The sequence below is a fragment of the Ammospiza nelsoni genome, chromosome 2 (assembly GCF_027579445.1).
Source record: "Ammospiza nelsoni isolate bAmmNel1 chromosome 2, bAmmNel1.pri, whole genome shotgun sequence".
Classification (NCBI taxonomy): Eukaryota; Metazoa; Chordata; class Aves; order Passeriformes; family Passerellidae; genus Ammospiza; species Ammospiza nelsoni.
In genome coordinates this window covers 81646744-81671162 of record NC_080634.1, presented here as the reverse complement: position 1 = coordinate 81671162, position 24419 = coordinate 81646744, and the positions used below count along the sequence as shown (strand labels likewise).

Genomic DNA, 24419 nt, shown 5'->3' with positions numbered 1-24419 from the left:
TGTTCAGGCATCACTGAATAATCAGGAGAAATGATCAGAGCTACAATACAAAATATTAAAGTTCCAGCATGTATAACTGAATGCATGAAAGAGGCTTATCCCTGATAATTTATATTGCTAGAGTGCCTCACATTGTATCTGTTTTACATAATCTTTTAATTAGCACCCTTGCTGGTTTTTGTGAGAAAAATTAAATGGCCTAAAGATTTCTGATGGGCTTGAGAACTCTAAGCAGGAAAGAAAGGAAATCCAGGATATTTCAGCTTATGCTGGAATACAGAAAGCCTGTTTCAAACAGCCACTTATTAGCTACAGAAAACTGATAACTTTTTAAGTAAATTTGAAAATTTCTTTTCTAAAAAGCTTATCTCAAACTTTTTTGTTGGTATAAACTCCTATAGGAGCTTAAATACTTCATTGTGTTTGAAGCATCAGAGGTACATTTCAGAGAGTTAGAATTAGGCTTAGGGATATAAATCTAAAAGCTGCTTTTAAGGCCAGTGGAAGAGGAATGGAGTCTTGCATTCAGCACCTTAGAATCTGTGTTGGAAAAATTCCTGTACAGGCAGGGTGCTGAGTACCCTCTTAACTGAAACTCTGAGACAATTAATGTTAAGTTAGCTGTCTTAGGAAGGGGATTTTCCCAGCAAATCCACTAGTCTGCCTTAATTTTTGTATGTGAAAAAAGGTCCTAGTTTTTGTTTGGAGAGAATCAGAAAAAGGCACAGCAAGGCTTCTCCATTAATAATCACTCTGTCTTTCTTTAGATTCCTTCCTGTCTAATGCCAAGTAGTTAGTGATGACTGAAATTGTTAAAATATTTTCTCTAACTTTGCTCTACATCATAAATTATGATATAGTTTTCCATTTCAGTAAGATCAGGTTTGGTGATTGGTAAGAGTATGATACTCTTTGAATTTTTTTTCTTTTTTTTTTTTATGTAAGTAAGTACAATTTTTCTGGAATAATTTTTTGTCACTTACTATTATTTTTTATAAAAAAATGGCCAATTCATATTTCAGTCTGCAAAAGAGATTTGTTCTTTCAGTTCAAAAAGGCATTTCTGTAGCTTCATTTGTTTTCTTGAATACTTGGAATAAAGAAAATAGTCTTAATTTAGTAATGATTGATTTAAAATTTGCTTAGATCACTAAAATGTTCACAGATTTCTTTGAACAACATCTTTATTTATATAATTTTTTAATCTCTCATTAGTGTTTTCACATGTGTCAGTATACATGTCTCAAACCTTAATTCCTCTATCCTTGTAAAAAAATTCTGAGGACTTTTAAAGACACATTTTCTTATACCCTTCCATCTTGTACCTATCTTTTCATTTAGATTCACTCCTGACAGGCTCTTTGAAGTTTTGTTTTCTAGACTCAGTCTTACATTTCATCTTTGGCAGTGGGCAAATTTTGTGTTTGTGTGTGTTTAATTTCGTATATAAATCTATGCCTTTATAAAGCATAATTATTAAATAAATATTTTTTAAGTAAAAATATAAGAAATTATGTCCTGTGATGATCTTTGGAGAAACTTTTTGAGTCTGAGACCTAAGTTGCTTAAGCTTTGTCAGGCAACTGCTGATATTCATTTTTGAGCCTGTGTAGACCATTGATAGATCAGCTTGTAGAGGGAAAGTTTGAATGTTATGGGTCATAAAACAACGGCATCAGAAAATAATATTTTGTAGATATACTAGAAGTGGTAAAGATTATCTCTGCTTCAGAAAATTCCATGTCTTGTGAAGCATGTAAGAAACAGTCGAGGTTTAAGTTGCCAACAGCTCCACATTTTTAAATGTGCTGACTTATAAATAATTTCAGAAATAAATGGTGCTCAGGCACCTTATCAGATAAAATATTTTTAATCCTTTTTTTACATACATTTTCAGTTGTTGTAAAACAAAAGTATTTTTCTGTCTTAGGAAAAAGAAAACCATTAGATTTAGAAATACCTGTATGCTGTTCAGATCCAGGTCTGCTGCTGTTGGTAATTTTTTTTTTTTTTTTTTAATGAGGATGTTTATTTTAAAAATTGATTCAATGCTAAGTTGATCTGCCTGTATCCAAGGTTTTGGCAGTTAATTTAAAAATTGTGAGTAGCATCAAAGCACTATTATTTTGTATGACAAAATAGTAAACAAAATCACCAAAAACTTACTTATATGACTGACACTTAGAGAATGGTATAATACCCTATTCCACATCTGTAAAACTGCAACCATAACTTTAAACTTTCCTCTTTTCTTCACAATAAACTATTACATGTAAATTGTTTTTCTTTGAGCTTTAAGGCCCAGAAAGGATGGCTTTGTCTCTAGAGAGAGAATTTTAGCAAAGGAGCTAAGGTTCAGAGCAATCTGGCTGCCAGATTGTTCTGTTTCTAATGACTTCTGTTCTTCCTTGTCAGTCTAGCATAGCCAGAACCTCTCACTTATTATTTACAAAGCACAGTTTGGATTGCATCAAAGACAGCTTCCACTCATCAAGCTGTTTCCTGGTATTAATTTAGCTCTTCCTCCCTACATCTGTAGCTAAATCAAGTTTCCATAGAGTTTAAACTAAGTCTGGAAATAAGTAAAAAAAGCCCTGAGACTTGGGGTGATAAATTTTAATTTGAGTTTGTGTCTGTAAATACAAGACCTACCTGAACACAGAAGGGCAATGCAAGGGATGCTTACAGATTTTTTGTAATAAATATGTCCCAGTGGATTGACTTTGAAAAGAAACCTTGTCCACCAGTAGTGAGTTCAGTTTTAAGGTAGGTTGCTTGGGAAAAGTGGGATTTTGGAAGTCACAGTGTTCTGCTTACCAGTGTCAAAGACTGAGCAGTTTGAAGAGCTGATGTGACTGGAAGGAAGTTTCAGCAGTCTCTGACTCCAGTCCGAGTATTCTGTGTTTGTGCACTGACTGATGGCTTCTAAGCCGCTTTTATACATAACATAAAATACTGAAAAAATCATTGACCGAGTGGATACTCCAGATTCTCGGAGACTGGAAGGCAGCCTGCTAGAAGCTAGACCTCACACCAATATGTCTGAGGTTCCCAGCTTTCTGGGAGGCAATTTCACAATAGTCTTAGCCAGATCTCAAATGGTCCTACTGATGCCTTGAGAGGCTACCTAGAACAGAGGCTAGACAGAGTCAAAGGAATAAAGTAGGTATTTATTTAAAGGCCTTCAAAGGATACAACTTGAGTACTACAAGGACCTGGCTGTAGCTGTATGCAAGATGTACGCTGGGTCACAAGTTTTCACTCTTTTAAAAGCTTTGGTCCATTTACATATTGGGGCAAATTGTCCAATTACAGCTTGAGGTTATGAAGTCCCATCCTCCCAGATTGCTCTCCTCAGTTCCTGTTTATACTTTTTGGGCCTGAAGCTGCAGTGGTTCCGTGGTTCTCAGGCTAGAAAAGGATTGTTTTGTCTGACTAAACTGTGAAGATAACTTTCAAATACTTTATATGAAGTTCAGAGTTATATACTAATGCAGTACAGAATCTGGAAAAGATGAAGGCTAAAACTTAAGGCATCACTGCCACTGAATACAATTGACTTTTCATATGACAAAAAGCATATTTCTGATAGCCTCTGTGGGTGTCCTGTGTACACAGACTGGCAGCAGAGTTTTGGGCCTTGTTTATGAGGTTTCAGCTGCATTAGGCAGAAAATGAGCTAATTGTGCTATTAAGATACTGTACATTCTTACATGAGAACTGCATTTATTTAAGTGTTAGACTGATAGGCATTTTAGGAGGAGCCTAATGAATCATTTGAATAATGAAATAAGTAGGTGATTGCTGTAACTTTTTTAATAGTGCCTAAGATACAATTATATATGATTAAACCTGTGTATGGCTTTTAAAAAATGCTAACACTTACTTTCTATTTTTAAGATGAATGGAAACTGTCTTCTAGCTAGCTATGCTGATTTCTACTAAATCTTTTGCAACTCTTTGTGTTGGTCTTATAGCTATCTATTCTTTCATCCTAAAAATCCTTGCTTTTCAGCTTAACATCAAAGCCCCTGTAAAAATATCAGGGGTAAAACATATCCTTTGCAGATCTTGAACAATTTTTTTATTCAACAAATAGTAGAGGAAACTCAAGTGAATATTCTTCTTAGAATTTTTAGCTTGCTCATGTTATTATTTGCAAGAATTTCATAGAAAAATGCAAAGCCTGTATAGTTTCAGTCTCATAAACATCACTCTATGGAAAATACAAGCAAATAATTGTTTATTTTTCACATCAGAACATCTTCTACAACTTGAAAGTATTATGATTAAGGTAGAAACCAACCCCATGTGAATAAGTCTATATTTATTTTTCCTAAAGTTACTTAACATTTTTCTTTTTTTTAAAGGTGCAGTATGCTATTACACAGATGTTGAAAAATATTTCTACCACACAACTTTTACTTAGCTTGTGTCTGGTACAAATAACTCCTTTTTTTTTTTTTTTTTTTTTTTTTTTTTAATTACTTGCAGTGCAAGGAATTAAAGAAAAATATGCTGGTATATGTTGCAAGATATTCCTCAGTCAATATATCTGTGAATAACTAGACAAACAGTGTCCACTGCTGGCAAATCAGATAATTGCACTGCACTTTAGAGAGATATGATGTTGAAAGGTTTTGATGAGTTAAGTCTTAAATGTCAGATATTTTGTGTTGACTCTGTAAGACTGGGTTGTAAAATAAGGTCACTATATTAGAAGTATTCATGCTGTTACCACTAATAATAAATACTGTGGTATTTGAACTAATAGCCAGGAATGTCACCACAGTAACATAAACAGGGACTCCAATTTTTTCAGGATTTAAAAATAGTTCTAGTATTCATTATATTATATCTAGCATCATCATCATCGAAAATAAATAAAAAGATAGCAAAAGTCTGTGAAACTTGTCTTGATGTTTTGATATGATCTTGATGATCATATAAGTAACAAGATGGGTAAGCAGAAGTCCTTAAGGTCGTTTTTTTTTCTCCTTAGGTCAAAGCATTCATTACTGATTTTGTTAGGATTTTTTTAAAGACATAAAAAAGCGTAGAAGAAATAAATGTTTCTGTTTTGGAAGAAGTAAAATGGAAATGCTGATACAGCAAGTACCACTGCTGCTGATGAAGCTAGAGCTGAATTAAACTGATTATCAAAGAGACAAGAGAAGAGTGAAATCTGAAAAGTTTCCTCCTGGTGTTTTTTTTTTTGTTTGCTTGTTTGTTTGTTTGTTTGTTTGTTTTTGTAATAGATAATATTTGTTTGCATCTTTTTCTTAACAATTGTGTGTCAATGCAAAGGAAATCTTTCAGTGAAAGAAAATAATATAGAGTGAAAGAAACATTGAGGGGGAGAAAGGAAAAATCTGTTCCTATGCTAATATAAACTATATTAGCTTGTCAGATACTTCTAAAAATCTAGATTAACTGACAAGAAGATAGCCATACTTGTTATTCAGAGATTTATATCTGACACCAGTTTGTTGCATTCAATGAAGTGTTAGAAAGTGCACTGAATTTTCTGTTTGCTTGGAAAGGGGAACAGAGTATGGGACTTTTTTCAGAGGATATTGGTTGTGTCTAAACCCCAAAGGAATGGTCATGTCTATTTGATTAGACTTGAGAGGGAATCAAGGCTTACCCTTTAGATGAACATGGTATTAGCCAGAATTGTTCTGTATCTCTATTTTCTCCCTTCAGTACCCAGAGAAATACTGTATGATCTTACCTCTTGAACAAGAAAAAAATGGGATGTTAGTTTTGTTTTTGTTTATTTTTTCCTTGTAAATGTCTTTAAAATAGTATCAAAGGGATTGCAAATCCAAAGTTATTCAAAAGTTAACAAAAGCAGAATAATTGCAAACAAAGATAACTATCTGAAAGTTATCTTAAATTAATTACACTGTCAATTCTAGGTCACATAGCAGAAAATAAGATCATTTTTTCCTAGATTATTTGGCAGAGACTATTTTTCATGCTTTCTTCCAAGAAACAAAGTGTTGTTGTGGATGTTTTTGTGTGTGCATGTGTGCATTCATGTGCATGGGCAGACATGCTGCAGCTCCTCCTGTCACTGGTAAAAATCACTTTTTATACTTAAAAGATTATTAGATGCTTTTTGAGGGAATCATTCTTCGGCTTCTCAAGATAGCAATTTATGTACATCTCTGCTCATACTATCTTTTCTGTTCAGTATTTTATTTTAATGTGCTTTTTGTAATAAAGTACTTTTCTCCTGGATCTCTGTGAGATGGTCAAAATCCAACATCTTCCTTGTTCCAATGGTTCAGAAGTACTGCACATTTTCTTCTCATATTGTCATGTGTTTTCATACTGGTTCCAAGGAAAGCAAGAAATCCATTTGCAAATATGTTCTAGGTGCAGGAAATCCTCGCTGGAGAGTAGCATGCAACAGGTAGAGCAGCTTACATGCTCTTCCAGCTGCACTGACTCCAGAGCCAATTCACTGTAGAGACTGAATTTCTTAGGGACAGTGTTTCCTTTGTTTCTGTAGAACAAAATTAAGCAGACTCGCCTTACAGGGACTTTCAGTTACTTGAGAGAATAACAGCAAAGTCTGTTGCATGTTCCAGAAGTCAGGCCAAGCAGACAAGTCCTGCTGTGGCTAGATAAGTAAACGCAACAGATGTTGGCTTAAGCTGTGCATATTAATGAAGAAGCTCTCCATGCTGTTTTTAGGCCTCTAAATCTTAAACTGCTCTCTGCAGCTGTGTGGACTAAAGATGGGGGGTGGGGGGATGCTGTTTGTGTTTGTTTTTCTTTAATGACAGTCCTTTTTCTGGCTTGTGTCACCAGAGCCTTGTTTGAAGCAGTCTTGTGGCAGATCTGCTATTAGCTTTAGTAAGAACAAAATTAATGGTAATGTGTATCTGTTATCAGTTATTACAAACCTCTCTTTAAAGAGATTATTTCATTTTTAAAGATAAAATATTATATATGTCACTGCAGAAACCACAAAGTATTTGATTTTTAATTACTTTTTTGGACTATATACTGAAAGTGGTCTTGATTATTTCTTTATTTTTTCTTCCTTCACTGTTGTCATTAATTGTTTAAAAGAAACTTCTTGGGTTTAAGTTTTGGGTCTGGGTGAGCTATTTTGGTGATCCTTATATGATCTCTGTGCTGTACAGATACTCCTGTCAACCCAGCTGGTTTCTTTTGTTCACCTGGTCTCAAAAGAAGTGATATCAGAAGTAGAGGAAAGATAGAGTGAAAAACAGAAAGGGTCATGAAAGGTGTCACAGGAGCTTTGCTAGAAGTGTGCAGCTGTAATCATACATCTTATCTGGCCAAAAGATCAATTGTTAAAAATAGCATTAAGAATCTTCATCCACCTTTTCCCCCCTGTTGAAGGATGAAGACTTAGCCCATGGAATAAAAAATGAAACTCTGAATGAAAGCAGGTATTTTCCTAGATACAAGACTATTCATAAGGCTCATTACTACAGCATAATCCGTGCAATTTAGCATTGGAGAGGAAAGGGGGACAGCAAAGTAAAAAAAAAGCAAAAGTAAAAGAAATCTAAGAATCATGTAATGTCTAAAGAATAAGTCAATATCTAGTGTAGAGCTACTTAGTCCTTTGAGTTATGGATGTATCTCAGGAAGTATGTGAAAGAAATGAATGTAATATGTGAATGCAGAAGAAATATTGCACCTGAGCTGCTATAGGCAGCATTGCAGGTGTTCTGTATTTGAATAGTGTTTATACTTGAATAGAATGTTTTGGTAGTTCTCTGCATAACCAGTCATCTAGTGCTAGACTGCCTTGCATGGTGCATTAATATATTCTTGCGTATACAGGAATCATGTTTTAATGTTTTTTCTTATGAGTTGGATACATAAGCCAAATCCTGTGAAGAAGCTGGTTAAAGTATGTGCAGTTCTTTGAACAATATATTGGAAGCTTACTTTTATCTTAATTAAACGGATTCACTGGATCTATTTAAACAAGTGACTCCATAGGACCTTCTATGTATTTAGTAATTTTAATAGGTATGATTTTGGCTCCTCAAGTACATTGTGAATGTTGAGACTGAAAGCTGAGTGCTTTTGACACAAAGAAGTGTGAAATGATAGAAATCCGAATTCTGTGAAACATATTATCATGTTAAACAAATTTTGTTCTTAATGTTCTTCAAAGTCTTATCAATGAGTCTTATCTTCAAAGTCTTATCAAAGTCTTATCACTCAAGTGTTCAGGGTGTTAAGGATTTTAAACTTCAGTGCTTCATAGTACATTGCCTTTTGGGAAACTAACAATAACTTATAAGGAGAATTATATCCAGATTAATAGACAAGAACATATAAAACTGACCTAATTTAAACTGTTAACAGCTCATTGCACAAACATATTGTACTAGTCTTCTTATAAACATGGAATGCATATAAGCTATCTGAAAAAGGAATTATTATCTATGCTTTAATATGTTCATACTGGTCTGCTCATGAAAGATGTGAGCTTTCAAGTTGACAAACATTTTTCTAGCTTGTTCAGTTTTGTACAATTAAACACTTACCAACCTATAGAGTAAGCCATAGATTATGTTTCACCTTGTTGAAGTCATTACTTCTCCTGCTCCATCTTTTTCCCTCAAGACATTTAAATCAAGAATTGAAAGTTACTGTTGCTTACCAGCACTCATCCTCCCTATACATACATACTGTGTGCCTTGGGAGTATATCAGTTATACAATTACATAAATAATTCTATTTGTAGGACTGTATCACAATTTCTTATGATATTTGAGGGAGTGGAGGGGTCTTAGTATGTACATTGAATTTAGACACTTTAATTATGGTCCACCTAAACTACCAGCAACCTTCAATAATTTGTTTTTGTCAGAAGCAACAAATCAGAATTACAACTTCAGCTGGAAACAGTAATTTGGCAATCAGTCTGATCAGAAGCACCACATGGGTGATTAAATAAATCCATCACAATTTAGAAACAAGTAATTTCTCCATTCCTGAAATGTCTCTTCTTGGAATATTAAATTTTCCCATTGGTCTAGATGTACTTTTATGCATGCCTTTGAATTGTTAGGCCTAAATTGGTACTTTTTAACCCTAGACCATCCTTTCTGTTTTGAATGGTATAAGGAGCAAGGTGCTAGTACTTGTGCTGCTATAGAACACAACATCTTCCAAAGGAAAAAACAAAACGTTTGCAAAGACACAAAACTCTGTAGAGTCTGAAAGAACATCTAGATTCACTATACTTTATTAATGACTTCCAGAATGTAAGCTGACTTTACCTCATCATCTTCTAGTGTATTTAACTGGACAACTGAACTCTGCGTGCCCTACTCTTCGCAGGCAAGTGCAGTAAAAACTTCACCATAGCTCATGAAACTTAAACATGTTTAGTAGTAATGTAATAATCTGACATTTTGCACTTGTAGAAAATATCTGCTTGTAAGAAATTTAGGCTTTATTTGATTTATTTTGTTTGGATATCAAGAGTGGTTTCAGGATATCTGGGAGGAGAAAATTTGGGTGGAGTGTGTGCGCATGACTGCATTGAACTGCATTACTCTGCAGCTTGTAACATTATCCAAGTTATTGCAAGACATATAATAAGTCAAAATAAATCAATAAAAAAGAAAAAACCCAAAGCCCATAATGTGTAAAGATGACACTTTAAGTTCTATACATTTTGTAGCTTATGGATCTAGGCAGAATAGACTATAAAGCATTGAATAGCATTTTTCCTAATTGAATTTCTCATAAAAGCATTTTATGTATCTCTGGTACGTGCACATATGCAAACAACAATGGTGTATATTTTAGTATTGAACTTTCATGACTAAAAAGGTCACATTGAAATTTACATGTTAAATTAGCTGAAATGGAATATGGTTTCTTCTCAGTAATACATTAAAAAAAAGGAATAATAATGTTTCATCCCCTAACATATAAAAAACCAAGTATTTTATACACACTTTATATACATTTAATTTTTAGTATAAAATTCATCAAAAAAAGAAATTTTATAGATTCTATAATGTTTTTGTTTAGAAAAATTCTGAAATCCATAATAAAATACCAGTTAGAAATTAATAGATGGGAGAGTAGAAAGCACTGAAAGCCTTTTCTCCCCCTCTTTGCCTTTTAATAATTTGTTTTCATATCTAAAGTTTTGTTAATCAGAGATAAAACTCTGTTTTAATGTAAAATATGTCATACCTAGGATATATCCATTTGCCCTAAATGCATATACTCATGCAGTTCCCAGTTTTTAAGGTATCTGATATGTTCATACTTGTGCAATCCATCTGTTAGCAGAACCTTCACTTGGACTAGAATTGCACACATTTTATCACAGGTTAGGACACCAGATGGCTCTCTTGAGTTTTCTTTGTAAAACCCCAAGATGTAAACAACTGCTCTGCATTTCTGAGATGTGAGTACAAAGCTTTTCTTGTTTTCTTTTTCGTTTTAATCTCTGGAGTAAGAAACACATTTTCTCTTTGTCTATAGGCATACCACCCGTTTTCACCCTCTATCTTGCTTTTCTTTCTCAACCGAGCATCATGTGGTTGAGAAATGTCAGAGTGTTTTGGCACAGGCCCAGGATTTGAAGGAAAATATAGAAAGGAACAATAGTAGTAGATAGTATATGATGCATAGCATCATCTGGTGCTCTAGAGAGGGACTTGGGATCCACATCCTTTTGGAGTTTCTCACACAAATGTTAGGGTTGTATTGTACCTCTGCATTCCTGAGAGATAGTGGGTGGCTGGCCTCTGTTTCACTCTACTCGCTCTCATTCATTCCTTTGTTTGGAGCCAGCAGCCAAGTCGAGCAGACTTTGGGCTGTGTCCTGCCCGCTCCCCGCGGTGGGGCCGGGGTGTCCCCGACCGTGCGCGGCCACCGCTGCTGCGCTGTCCGTGGTGCTGAAGGCAGAACCAGGCGGGACAGGGACAGGGACAGGGCCCGGGGCCGGGCCCGCGCACTGGGGCAGCGCTTTTCTCTTGAGGGGTCTAAGGAACGCCACTCCGTGCCTTGTCCACTTTTGAGGAGGAAGGAAAAAGACAGCAGTATGCAAAAATACTACATTGAAATTTAATTTTATTTTTTTTAATAACCACCTCTCTGTCTAATTGCATTAGTTAAGGCAATTGTAACCGTTGTAAGGAAATTGCTGCTCTGTAAAAATTGCCAGATAGGAAATCCAATGAGTCTTAGCTGAATCTCTTTAGAGACACTTTTAAATAGAATTAAAATGTATTATCCAGATCCGATTGTGCATGTTCTGTTCCTAGTTGGTCTAGTATTAATACAAAATCCCTGTATACTGGAGTTCCCACCATACACTTTTGCCCTATGTATAAAAATAGTGCTTTGTAGATTAAAGGATTTAGGGGGGAAAATGGTCAATATCAAAGAAGCTGAAGCCTCTGCTGAAACAAGAACCTGTACTTGGTTCTGTATTGCAAAAGAGTGAATTTTTCTGGGTGAATATCTACACTTTCAAGCCCGTTAAAAAAACCCGAAAAGCAACCACAAAAACAAAACAAAACAAAACAAACCAAAACCAAAACAAAACAAAAAAGCACCGAAGCACCAAAGCAAAACAAAAACCCCTCAACACCATCTAATAAGAGATTAGAGCACTGTGAAAACAGTATAAAAATAGATAATACATGATAATTGCCTGTGCAAGCATCTGCCCTTCTTTAGAGGCTAACAATATTTTTCTGTGTAGCTGCTTGTTTTCTTTCTCTAATTTCCTCTGGCTAGCTAAAACTTCAGGAAGTTTAACCATTAGGCTTGCAGAAAGTAAATTCAAAAAACTTTGGGCCATTATTTGAAAAGGGAGACGAGCCAACAGTAAAAGGTGAAAGGAAATAAATGGGATGTCTTATATTACATGGTATTTACTATTTGCAGTGCCTTATGAACTTCTCGGGGTTTTCTGTGTCTAGTGAGCTTGGCTGGTGCTTCCTTAAGTGCTCCAAGACATAGCCTGTAATTTTACACGGTGCTGGGGATTAGTAAATCCACCTGCTGTGGCTGTTTGTGGGTGCCCCATGTAATCCCTTTGATATTTGAGTTGAAGGTCCCCTCAGCCCCTCAGCTCACGGCTCCAAAACCTTCCCATGAGGCAGAACCCCAGAGTTCCCTGCTGCTCGGTCCGCTCCTGCCTGGGGGCCGAGGGGGCGGGCGGGGGCACTGCGCGGGGCAGGGTGTCCTTGGCGGAGCGCCGTGTCCCTGGCCCGCCCGCCCTGCCTCCGGCTCCCGCGGTGTCCCGCCCGCCCTGCCTGCCGCTTCCCGCCTGGGGACGGGGACAGGTGCCGGTGTCACCGCTGGGGGTGGGGGGCGGCCGGCAGGGAGCCGCTGCCGGGGAGCTGGAGAGAGGGTGCGTGAGAGAGGGATCCTCGGAGTGCCGGGGCGGGCGAAGGAGAACGGGGAGGGCCATACGCCCCTCCGGCAGCTCGCAGAGCCCTCCTTCTTTCCCCGGGAAGGGAGCCCCGCACGAAGCCACCTGGAAGCCTAACGGGGGGCAGAGGCAGCTGGCGGCGGATCCACAGGGAACCTCCCGGTTCCCACCAGAAAACCACATCAGCATCAGCCCGTCCCTCCGCCTCTCTCCCTCTGTGCTTTTTTCTTCTGTCTTAACCCATTCCCCCTCCTCCACTGCTTGCACCCTCGCCGCCCCTCGCCTTGGGGAGGACAAAAAGAAGCTCCAGCGGTGCGTGCCTGTGTGTGTGTGTGCCTCTGTGTGTGTGTGTGTGTGTGTGTGTGTGTGTGTGTGTGTGTGCGTGTGTAGGGGAGGCTGGAGCGGGGTGGGACCGAGGAGCCGTGACTACAGTTCTCCCCGGAGAAGAAGATTGCTCTCTCCAGATGCTGATTTCTAAAGCACTTGGCAATCATCAGGCGGGAGCCGGGGAGAGGCGGCGGTAGCCGCCCCGGCCGTGGCGATGGCAGCGCCGGGCGAGCGGGCGGCGGCGGCTCGGGGCTGAGGGGCAGCCCCGGGAGGCGACGCTGCCGGGCGGACCCGACCCGACTCGATCGACCCGACCCGACCGGAGCCTTCCGGGCGCGGCTCTGCCCCGAGTCCCGCTCGCCCCGCCAGCCCGCCGGCAGACGCCCGCCCGAGCAGGAGCCCCTGCGCCGGGACACGGCGGGGGGGACGGCGGGCACCCATGCGGTGACCCTTGGCGGCGGCAGCTCCCGCCGGCCGCACGGTGCGGGCGCCCCTCCGCAGCCGCGCCCCGGGCCGGAGGAGGCTCCCGCTCGCCCTCGCCCCCGGGGATGGGATCCCGCCGGGGCTGAGCGCCTCGCCGCCTCCCTCCTCCCTGCCCGGCGTGGGCGAGCCGGCGAGCAGCCATGGCAGCGGCCATCGCCAGCGGCTTGATCCGCCAGAAGCGGCAGGCGAGGGAGCAGCACTGGGACCGGCCCTCGGCCAGCAGGAGGCGGAACAGCCCCAACAAGAACCGCGGGCTCTGCAATGGCAACCTGGTGGACATCTTCTCCAAGGTCCGCATCTTCGGGCTCAAGAAGCGGCGGTTGCGGCGCCAAGGTGCGTCCCTGTGGCCGGGCCCGCCCGCGGCTCCCGGGGGGCGGGCGGGAGGGGACAACCTGTGGCGAGAAACTTCCCGGGCCGGGCGCCGCCCCGGTCCTGCCCGCCCGCGGCTCCCGGCTCCCCGGCGGCGGGCCAGGGCTCCACGGGCTGCAGCCTGCAGTCGGGACCCCCGGGCCAGCCTGGCTGCCCCGCTGTCGGCGCCGGGGCTCCGGTGTGGGTCACGACAGGCGCAGCAAGCCCCTCAGGGAGCCCTGCCCGCCGCCCCGAACCTCTCCGTCTCGCCTGTGTGTCTCTCTGAAGGACAAAGAGCGCACGGCGCTCTGGGTGTCCGGTGTCCGGGGGCCGGCGGTCGCCAGCCCCTTCCCTGAGCCACCAAAGTGCAGGTGCAGCCTGGCTGTGGTGACGGGGTCCCTCCCCGCTGCTCGCTCGGTGACTTCCCAGTCAGCACACAGTGAGAGGTAAGGCAAGTCCGGCTGCTGTGGGAGAGCTTCTCAGCATCCCTGTGGGTACCCAGGTGCCTGTTGCCCGTTCCCAGCCAGGGCCTTGCCCTGCAGACCAGCAGGTTTTGCAGGCAGCTCTTCTTCAGGGTAGATGACCAGGAGTCAGTGGAGAAAACTGGTACCTTGCTGATTGCCTTCTATCCAGTACTTTGTATTAGAACCCTAGAAATAAAAGGACTAAAATGGTGTTGCAGTGACTTCTCTAATTAAAAAAAAAATAAATTAAGCAGCATTCAGAAATGGTAATGACTTACTCTATTGTCCTCAGGAAAAAAGTAGTTTTATAACAAAATTATTATATTTTGAAGAGTGAAAATGTTAAGTATCACTTGAAGCATGGCGAATACCTACCAGTCAGTGATAAAGTACAAACCACCCTCTGTTACATTATAGAGAATGCCACCATGTGTTGTGGTTTGGTATGTATACTACAGCTCCTCTTTAGGTTGGGTCGGAAGAGCATTTTAAGCATAATCAGGGAACTCTCCTGATTGATGCTTCCTCCTTCTTTTCCATGGCTCACATTTGAAAAAACGTAAATCAACAAAGTCCACACAATTTTATTTTTACATGGCTTTCTTGCAGTAAAATTATTTATTGTGACTCCTAATGCAAGCCAAATCTTGCCATTTTTAGATAGTACAGGGATACAGTGAAGATGAGCAGGAAAATGTCAGTGGCAAAATCTATGGTGGCTTTTTTCAGAGAGGTCTATGTGTGCTTTAAAAGACTAGATTATCTGGTTTATGATGGTGAATTTTTATAAGTAATACTCTTCAGGAAAACAAGTTTAGGGATTGCTAACAGCAATTGTGTTTGACCACCTGTGCCGTCTTTTTGGGGGAAAATCTGTATTTGACAGTATTACTATTTGAGGAAGAGAGGACTGCCTTGCAGTGCTGAGATGCCAAACATTTTTTTAGGTGAGAAGGGGCTTTAAAGAGACTTTTGAATTAATCCTTTTTCATTCATTCATTTTTCATAAGGCACTTTGTCACATTCCTGAAAAAGAGACCTGAATTAGAACATAACTCCACTGTTAACCTGTACCACTGACACAGAACATTTCAGCAAGAGCAGTCAGAACAAGGGCTGTTCACCACTAAAATCTGCAGTATCAGACCCCAGAGTTTATCTTCCTTCATGATGAGACATGGGGATATTTATCCATTGGTTCACATTAAGGTCTCAGAATTAATGCTCATCTGGAAGAATTCCTGCTGAAAAAAATGCTATCATAGCTTTTACTATCTCTGTTCCTGATGCACAAAGTGATACATGGAATACCTGTGGATTCAAAGTTGCATTCTATTTAAGAGACAAACTGAAGAAGTAATCAAGCCAAAGTCTTTACTTAAACATCTTATGCAGGATAGATTTGAGTGAATAATCATTTGTGAAAAAACCCAAACAAACCCTATTTTATAAGGGCAATTCCTTTAAAATACATTATAAGAATTACAAAATGAACATTTATCAGAGTCTGGTTTTAGGTTTTCTAAACTGAGTTAAATGGCCAGTGAATTTGTCACTGAAATCATACTGTCAAATCCATTAAATAAGTCTTTGCCAAGCAAAATAGGATGAATTTCAAAACATCTGTTGTCAGAAAGGTGCTATGGGATTTTGACAAATAAACCTGTGTAAATGATACAGAGTGTCACAAGAGCATTGTGAAAAATGAGCTAATCGAGATGTGACAAAACATCTGTAGCATTCTCATACAATTCAATGGAAGAGTAGAATTACATGTAGATTTTTTTTTTTATGTAGAACAGTAAAAGCAAGACTGTTTTTAAAATAAAAAAGTGTTTTGCTTTGTACTTACATATGAAAAGGAACTGTCTTTCCATCTTTGAAACAGTCATGCAGCAAAAACTGGTGATGCTGCTTTTTAAATTAAAAATACACATTTAACCTTGTACATATATGTACGAATGTGAATTAGATAAATAGATATACACAATATATGCACACATGCAAACATGTCAGCAAACTTTAAAAAATATTCTTGATTTTTAAAGTCTTCTTTAAAAATGCCTGTTAGTACTGTTGTTGTTCAGTGGGATTTATTTTAGAAAAAAATGAAGTTATTATGAATGCATAAAATGCTTCGATCTGGTGTATACCCTGATGAATTTTTTTTTCTGTCATTGTAACAAATTCTCTGTTCATAGTCCTTCCTTTAGGGGCATACTAAAATATCAACAGAAGTGTGCTTTGGGAGACTAACATTTAGAAATGGTAGCATTAAAGATACATCCAGGAGCTCACACAGAATAAAGAGTAATTTGTATTTACTTAAATATTTGCTCCAATGATAGATGGCAGAATAGTTTCAAACAGCCTTTATAAGACTTTGATAAGTTAATTAAACTGCCAAAGTGATTTCTGTGAAAGACTTGTCTGCTAATCTACTGAGTGGATGAAACAATTTTAATTTACTGGACATCTTTGATTCATATTGTTTAGTATTATGATATTTCAAAATTATTTAATTTTTATTTTGTTCTACCTGTCATCTGATAAACAAATCACTGTCATTAATTCCCAAATAACCATGAAGCCAAGATCTTGCCTATCTGATGCCAGACATCAATCAATTTTGAATCATCCTCTCTTGCATTGCAGGTTGTTTAGTTATAATAGTTTAATGTTTAATTTATGTTAATATAATCACAAGTGGGAGGATTGACAGATATTTTGTTTTCATGTGAAATAACCTTATCTAACCTGGGGCTATCCAATGAAAAGAAGAAAATAAATGTCACTTCACCTCATGCATCTACAAAGCACAGAGATTAAAACATATGCTTGTCATTGGTGCAAATTCAAACTTCTTAGCCTGTATTTTCATCTATATATCTATCTGCTTTGCTAATCTGAAAAATCTTCATTTGGTTAATTAGGTCCTTTGGGAGTATTCGACTGAAAAATACTCAACATTTAAATGTATTAAAAACCAAGTGTGATGTTTACTGTTTCTGTGTGCTAATACCACATTAAGAACTTCTAAATTTATGCATAGAGTGTATGAATCTTGGGATGGCTTGGCCCCTGATTTTGTGCATTAATATTTATAAGAAAGAGAGACCTAGGGAACGTGTTCAGAAAATGCACTGATTAGATTTTACTGCATCTACAAAGGTAATTTAAATCTCCAAAGAAAGCATTTTTGAAAACTCGTCAGTAGATCAGCTAATGTTTTTTGGCAGATGTGGGAGTGGCCCATAATCTCAGATATAAGATAATTCCCAATATACATAGTGCTGAAAGTAGTTTCTACTTCCCCTACTTGTGGAACAAAGTGGAACTGAAATGGAGATCTGTGCTTGTGAGTGCCCAGGACTTGTTTCCCAAAGCTTCAGAAACCACATCCGCTCCCAGGAGTAAGCTCCAGCACTGCATGATCTGCCTTGCTCAAAGTTTCAGCAGACCAAGAAGGGTGTCTGTGCTTTCCTGTGAGATTGTCCTCATAATTAATTCTTCTTGGCAGTTCACTAAAGCCCACAGGTCTTGCGTTGTCTAGGTGCATTGTCTGTTTCTCAGGGTATTGAACTGATGTTGCATGTTTTTCATTACTTTTCATCAAATGGAATTGATTAACCCACAACCCTTTTGGAAGTATAAACACAGTCTTAACAGTCTATTTAAGAAATCATTCATTTTTTCCTTCATTAACCTGTTCAAAGGACTGCATGATAATCACAAACTGAAACGGTGTAAATATGCTACATTTCATGCAATATATTCTAAGCATACTTAAAAATATTTTTGAAAACATGACTTTCTAGACTCAGTCTCAAGCTTTCTTTCCCATGCATTCAGTATTTCACATCAACCCTTGCTTGCTATCAGAAGCTTTTTAAAAAAATACAGTAATGCCTGGGATGAAATCTTTATTCTAAGCTGGTACTGGTAGGTCTAAATGTGATGAATGAGTTGGCTTTGAGAGCAAATGGGAAAAAAAAGCTTGAAAATGGTAACAAAATTTTAGGGACTATTGATTTTTAGCAATATCTCAAACAGGGGTGATAGAATAGTGGGCATTTAATGTACAGATAGTGCTCTAGCACAGTGTCATTTCAGAATATCTTTCATATACTAATATTACTTTTGAATATCTTCACTTAGTAATTGGCAATTTAACTCTTCATTAGAAAATGAACTCTTCAAGCTTGAGTGATCTTCTGGATCTCTAAAGTTCAGGCAGTTTCAGTCCACATATAGTCCTGTAAAGTATATGCCTTATTGTATCTATTAAATGGATTGCAGAACTAAATTATCTGATTATTATAGACAATAAGGGAAATTACAGTACAGGTGGTTTTTGATTCATGGTGATGTACCAATAGAAATGTTAGAGGTGAGGTCAGGTTTCTACATTGTATTTAATGACAGAATCTTATCCTTTAGCAATATATAATCTATTAACAGATGCAATTTTTTATTGTTTCAGGCTCTGATTTCAATCAAACAAAATCTGGAACTTGAAATTATATTTGAATTTTCAAGTCAGCAGCTTACAGACAGAAGTAATTAATTTCAATATAGAGATGACACTCAAAAAGTTTATTACAGAACATTTTTCTGTTGAAGTCGTTTGCTTTAGACTCTAAGCATAGTTTTGAAGATACACAACTGTGGATCTCCATTTTTCTTTGTGAGTAGACAGAGGTCTGTCTTACTTGGTCATGTGTAAGCTCCTGTCTGCCTTATACAAGTACTGGAGTTAGTGATAGATAGGAAGATGTACCCCTGGCATGTATTCCTACTGTGACATCAGTTTTTACTGAAACCCTTTGAAGCAGGCACACTTTTGTTTTCAAGATTTATTATTATTATTATTATTATTATTATTATTATTATTATTATCTCAGATCTTATGCTCTGACATACACTGAAAAGTGTGAAAATAGAAAAAAGATTCCTATTCTATGGTAGAAAAGGATGAGAAAATTAGTAGAGCTTTAAATTTCTTTTATTATGGTCAAAAATCAGCAACATGCTTTCATTATATTGTAGCAGTAACATTTCTGGATTTTAGGAGTTTAGTTTTTCATTTCAATTGTATAAATAAGATAACCTGTGTAGTAATCCAGTGTAGATATTCCAATTTATTTTCCTGTGGGACTGAGCATGAAGGAACATGTGCCTTCCTGGTGCCAAGGAAGAGCCCAGCTGCTTTTGATGCCAGGAGGAATATATATTTCCATTAAGTTAGATATGAGCAGGAGTAGAGTCCAGGACTACCAAGTTCTGATTCTATGTTATAAACTATAACTGTTTTCAGCAATAGTTACCTAAATTTACCTAAATTTATATTTCCATAGATAAATACATAACCAAAAAAATGGAGAATTTTTGTAATTCAAAGGAAAGCTAGCATAAGATTGGAAAGATTAAATGCCAAAAGGTTCATATGAAATTTAGATAGATAGACTGTGTTGAAAAAAAGTTACAGCAACCTTGTTTCTACAAGGTTTTCAGAATTCCCAGTTGTTATGGTTGCCATTTTGTAAAGTGGTGAGTAGAAGCTAATAAGCATGATATTGGATGTTCAGTCAGACCCTCATAAATGAAGCTAGAGAGAGGTGACTGAAATAGGAATGTGAAGAATATCCTTTTCCTGAGATATAAAGTATAATCCCTAGGATGTAACTAAATTAAACAATTTAATTACATCTGTGATCTTGATTCTAATCCCTTACCCAGGTGTAGAACTTTTGAAAGGCATTGGAGTTACTGTGCTATAAAACTACTGTAAATTGAAACAAGACTGGACAGCTTATTGGCAGTAATCCACAAAAAGAAATTATTAAACTCAACATTTTTAAAAAATAATTAATCAAGTGTTTTGCTTCATGTAAGAAAAATTGAGCTTTATGAAACACAAGCACACACACTGTTCTCTCTGGAGAAGTTCATTTTAAAAATATAAATATACCATCATTTACTATCATTTCCATTGCAAAGCCTGCCTTTTCTACTTTATTTTGCAAATTCCAAGATGTCTCCAAGTTACTAAATGTAGCTGCTCCTCCTTTAGTATTGTGAAGCCTGGCCCTATAAAGCATGTAGTTTTGGTTGTTAGATGATTGTTTAAAGTGTTTTTTTTTTACAGAAGGAAGGAAGGAAGGAAGGAAGGAAGGAAGGAAGGAAGGAAGGAAGGAAGGAAGGAAGGAAGGAAGGAAGGAAGGAAGGAAGGAAGGAAGGAAGGAAGGAAGGAAGGAAGGAAGGAAGGAAGGAAGGAAGGAAGGAAGGAAGGAAGGAAGGAAGGAAGGAAGGAAGGAAGGAAGGAAGGAAGGAAGGAAGGAAGGAAGGAAGGAAGGAAGGAAGGAAGGAAGGAAGGAAGGAAGGAAGGAAGGAAGGAAGGAAGGAAGGAAGGAAGGAAGGAAGGAAGGAAGGAAGGAAGGAAGGAAGGAAGGAAATTAGTTTTAAATTAATCTGCATTTTAATGGTTCTTTTTACAGGTGAATATGAGTGGAATTTCATGTCCTAATGAAAAAGTACTTTTGAAGCCTCAAGGCATTTTTATTACTGAATTTCAAAGTCACTCAGCACACAGCAGATATGTCAGGCTTAAGAAAAGGTCAGCAGGTTTATTTGCAGTAAAGATTCATGAGGAACTATGAGCCTAGAGGTAGGAGCTGGAATCAGGGTCTCCCTTAATGCAATAATGTGTTATAGGTGCTTCTTGTTTGATTGTGATGAGCATTTGCACTCCCTGAGTGGTAGAGAGACTTCCTTACTTACCATTTAAAACTAGAACAATGGTTGGGAATTTCTTTTTAGTAAATTTACTATGCTTTTATTTTAGTAGTTTCTGTAGTGTGGGAAGAGGATTTTCTGTGAAAGGTAACTATTTATGTCAGTAATAAATTTATGGCTTGTATATACCTACTTATGTAAAAACATTGCATATATGTAATTCTTAGATCATGAAAATGCTTTTTTCGAAAAAGAGCATTTCTACAATGAACCAAGTGAAAGTTCTTATGATTTCTTTCTAAATTTGCAGCAGAGTTTTTCATACAACAGCAGACTTTTGTGATTAAAATGGTGTATGAAGCTTATTGGTAACTCATAAAGAGCAGCTTTCTTCCTAGAATATAAAGTAAATAAGTGTTTACGTTTGGTTTTGTTTTAATCTTGATTATTTCTTCTTTGCTTTGTTTTGAGGAACAATCTTATAACAAATTCATATGTTCGGAAATGTGGTGAAGAAATTTTTCCAGCCACTCCTCCTTGTACCTCTGTAGTTCATGGATTATAGTACCCGTTCCAAAATCTTTCAACATTTACAGAGTGTTTAGTTGTTCACACACTCACTGCTTTATGCATTGTGAACATTCCAGCTTGAGCAGATGCTCCTGTCATTTTCAACTATGTAGTTTATGTATAACTGAGACTTGGATTCCTCTACCTCAATTAGTGATTTGTGTCTCTTCATATGAAATTCTGATGAGTTGAAAAATTTGCCACTGTAATCTGTATACCAGCAACTACTAAATAAATGAACTCTTAAACTTCACTGCTCTATTTTCTTCTTTCACTTTTCTCGCTGTGTAATGAGAACAGTTCCTTCTATGTAATCAAAGCGATACACATGAAATGTGTAATATTTTGTTCCAAACAGCCTTTTAAACTGTATTATTAAAGCCAACAAAATGAACTATTGAATCTCTTCCTATGGCATTAGAAAGAAACTTGCATGGTAGGAAGGGCTTTGCAGCAGCAAAATTTAGCAAGTTCCCCTTGTGTCCAGAGCAAGTTTTGCCTTGTTGGAGGCCTGGCCAGGCTTGTACATGGAAGTACACTTCTGGCATCAGTCCTGAGGACTAGCCACGCTTGCCATCAGGCAAGTAAAGGCCTGAGTACAAGATGAAGACCTAAGTATGGTTGTGTAAGGACACACAATAAATTAATGTTTAATTCCTCCCGCTAGTAATTATTTTTCATCATCTTATAAATTATCTGGGATCATGACTGTACCAAGAAGTAGGAATAATTCTAAAATAGCACAAGATACTTTAGAATTTTTGAATAGAAAACTATTCCTGGAGCTGAAAATTTGAGAGACTGATCTCTGCTGATATAGGTAATCTGAAGAAAAGCCAACTTTTTTTGCTTCTAGCAAGTATTATTGAACTTAGCTTGTGTTTGTTTTAAGGATTTGAAAATTTTTGTGTTCCTCCTAAGGTACTCATTAGAAAATTTTTGATAGTGAACAATATACATCATCATCATCATCAGTTCTTACAACCAAGCAAGTAGTTTTTTCATCTGAACACTTTTATTCTTTCTTTGGATCTTACTTTGTATTTACTTTCTTTTACTCTTCCTTTGGATAATAAACTTTTGTGTTTATCACAAACTCCAACCAGAGACTGGTGCACGTACTACTTACACATCTTTCACACAAAATAAAAAATCAAGACCGTAGTCTTAACTTCCTAATTAACGTAGTTTGGTCTTGCTTAAAATAACAGTCTGAATTCTGAGAAGAGATTTGTTGGGGTTTTTTGTTTGTTTTTGGTTTTTTGTTTGTTTTCTTTTTTGTGCAGAGATTAGTGTATGGCTGAATTCTTCCAGGCATTAGATTGATAAATTCAACTTCATAGTGTTTCTGATGAAGTAGAACTATCTGGCATTCTAGTTTATGTATCCACAGACTTTTGCTAAACAAATGACAAACCTGCTTCCACAGCTTCAGTAGTGACTTTTGAGGAGCTATTTAAGGAAAAAGAAATAAAAGTTTTTTAATTTCAGCTCTCAAGTCAGATGTCCCCAAGTTTGCAATTTATGTACAACTGAGAACTATAGAATTTAAGCACTTTGGTATATGTAAATTAATTCATTAAATTCTGTTGTCTAAGTTGCTTATATGTACTAAACAACTGTAAGGTTGTGATGTTACTACCCTAAAACCAGATCTTTTGATGTAATGCACATGATTTGGGGAAGCTTTGCAAAATTAATATGTGCTGCTCTGTATAACAAATAATCTGTTTCAAGTTCTGTGTAAAATGAGCAAAAAAAAAAGCATGTAAATAAATCAAAATGAGTTGATGGCTCAGATTTACATGCATTATAACACTTTGGTAACCTTGAATGCTACTAATAAGCAGCCATCTTTCTTTGGAAACAGTGAATATCACAGTAGAAATAAGATAATTGAATCCAAACCACAGAAAGGAAGGAAAACTAAAGCATTCCCATTAGCCATACTCTCTAGTTCTCTATTTTAGAAAGGTTTATCAGCACTTGCAGAGTTTTTTTGTTTTGAAAGTGTTTTTCTCTAACAAGAGAGAAATAGACTCATCAGGTGTTCATAAAGTTGAAAGTTACAGAAATGAATGCAGGTTAAGCCTGAATAATCTTGTTGCAATTAAACCAAAGTATGAATAGTACTTTCTATCTCGTTGTGATGACAAAATGATTGGATCAAGCCAATAACCATCTCAGGGCCACTTATCATAGTCAGTATAATTCAATCAATCAATCAATCATCATCCTGTTTACCAGTGGTTTATGGTGCAAACATAATGGTTGAAATTGACTGGCACAGTAAGCAAACAGTTCTGTTGAATTACTGATGTATGTTTTTGGGTCAATGGATACTAGCGAGCAGGTTGTGTTCAAAATTTGTCAGGGATAAACAGTCAACAATTCAGGATCTGAGCAACTAAAACTCTCCACTTCCAGAGCTTAAATAAAAACAGATTAAAATGTTTTAAGCAGCCTCAGTGGCTGAACTGTGGAGACCATAGTGAATCTCATCTTAAAAGTTGTTTATGCTTAGAGGTTCTCAGCTATAATTTTGTCAGCTCGTTACCAACTTCACACAGTATTGTTATTTTGGTTTTCACAGTTTGCTTTTGCTTCAAATATAGGGAGGGATGCAAGGAAGATCAGCCTGTTTTCTACTCTTTGCTGAGTGTTTAGGTGTAAGTAGTACATGGCTTGAAGAAAAGTAGTTGTGGGGAATTAACTAGTGGCAAAATGTTGCTGATGTTTTTACAAAAACATTCACTGAAAATTTTGGCTAAATTTTCAGAAGTTTCAATCACATTAAGGAAAGGGAAAGCTAAATGTACTTGAGCAACGTGGCTAGAGATCTTAGTAGTTCTAGATTACACAGACTTGTAAAGATGAGATATTTTTTAGGGTTTTCTATTATTTCTATCTATTTAGGGTTTTTAATATTTCTATTAGCATCCATCCAGGACATAGCAGAGGTTGTTTGAAGGACTCTCTTTGAATAGAATGAACTTAGAATATGATAACTTCAGAACTTTAGTTCCTTTAGTTCATGGGGATACCAGCTACATTTGTAGCCTGAAGCAGCAAAAAGG

At 37.7% G+C, this 24419-nt stretch overlaps 1 protein-coding gene across 2 annotated transcripts in view; it reads left to right on the top strand.

The window, feature by feature from the left end:
* FGF14 (fibroblast growth factor 14) overlaps window positions 1–24419 on the top strand; it is a 382502-nt gene that overhangs the window by 243555 nt on the left and 114528 nt on the right. The window contains exon 1 of one of the 2 annotated variants that reach the window (XM_059493449.1): window positions 13366–13558. The exons of the other annotated variant lie outside the window; for it this stretch is intronic. Coding sequence (XP_059349432.1) covers window positions 13366–13558 — 193 coding nt within the window. Of the gene's footprint in view, window positions 1–13365; window positions 13559–24419 lie in introns of those variants that run through there. 2 annotated transcript variants of the gene reach the window in all.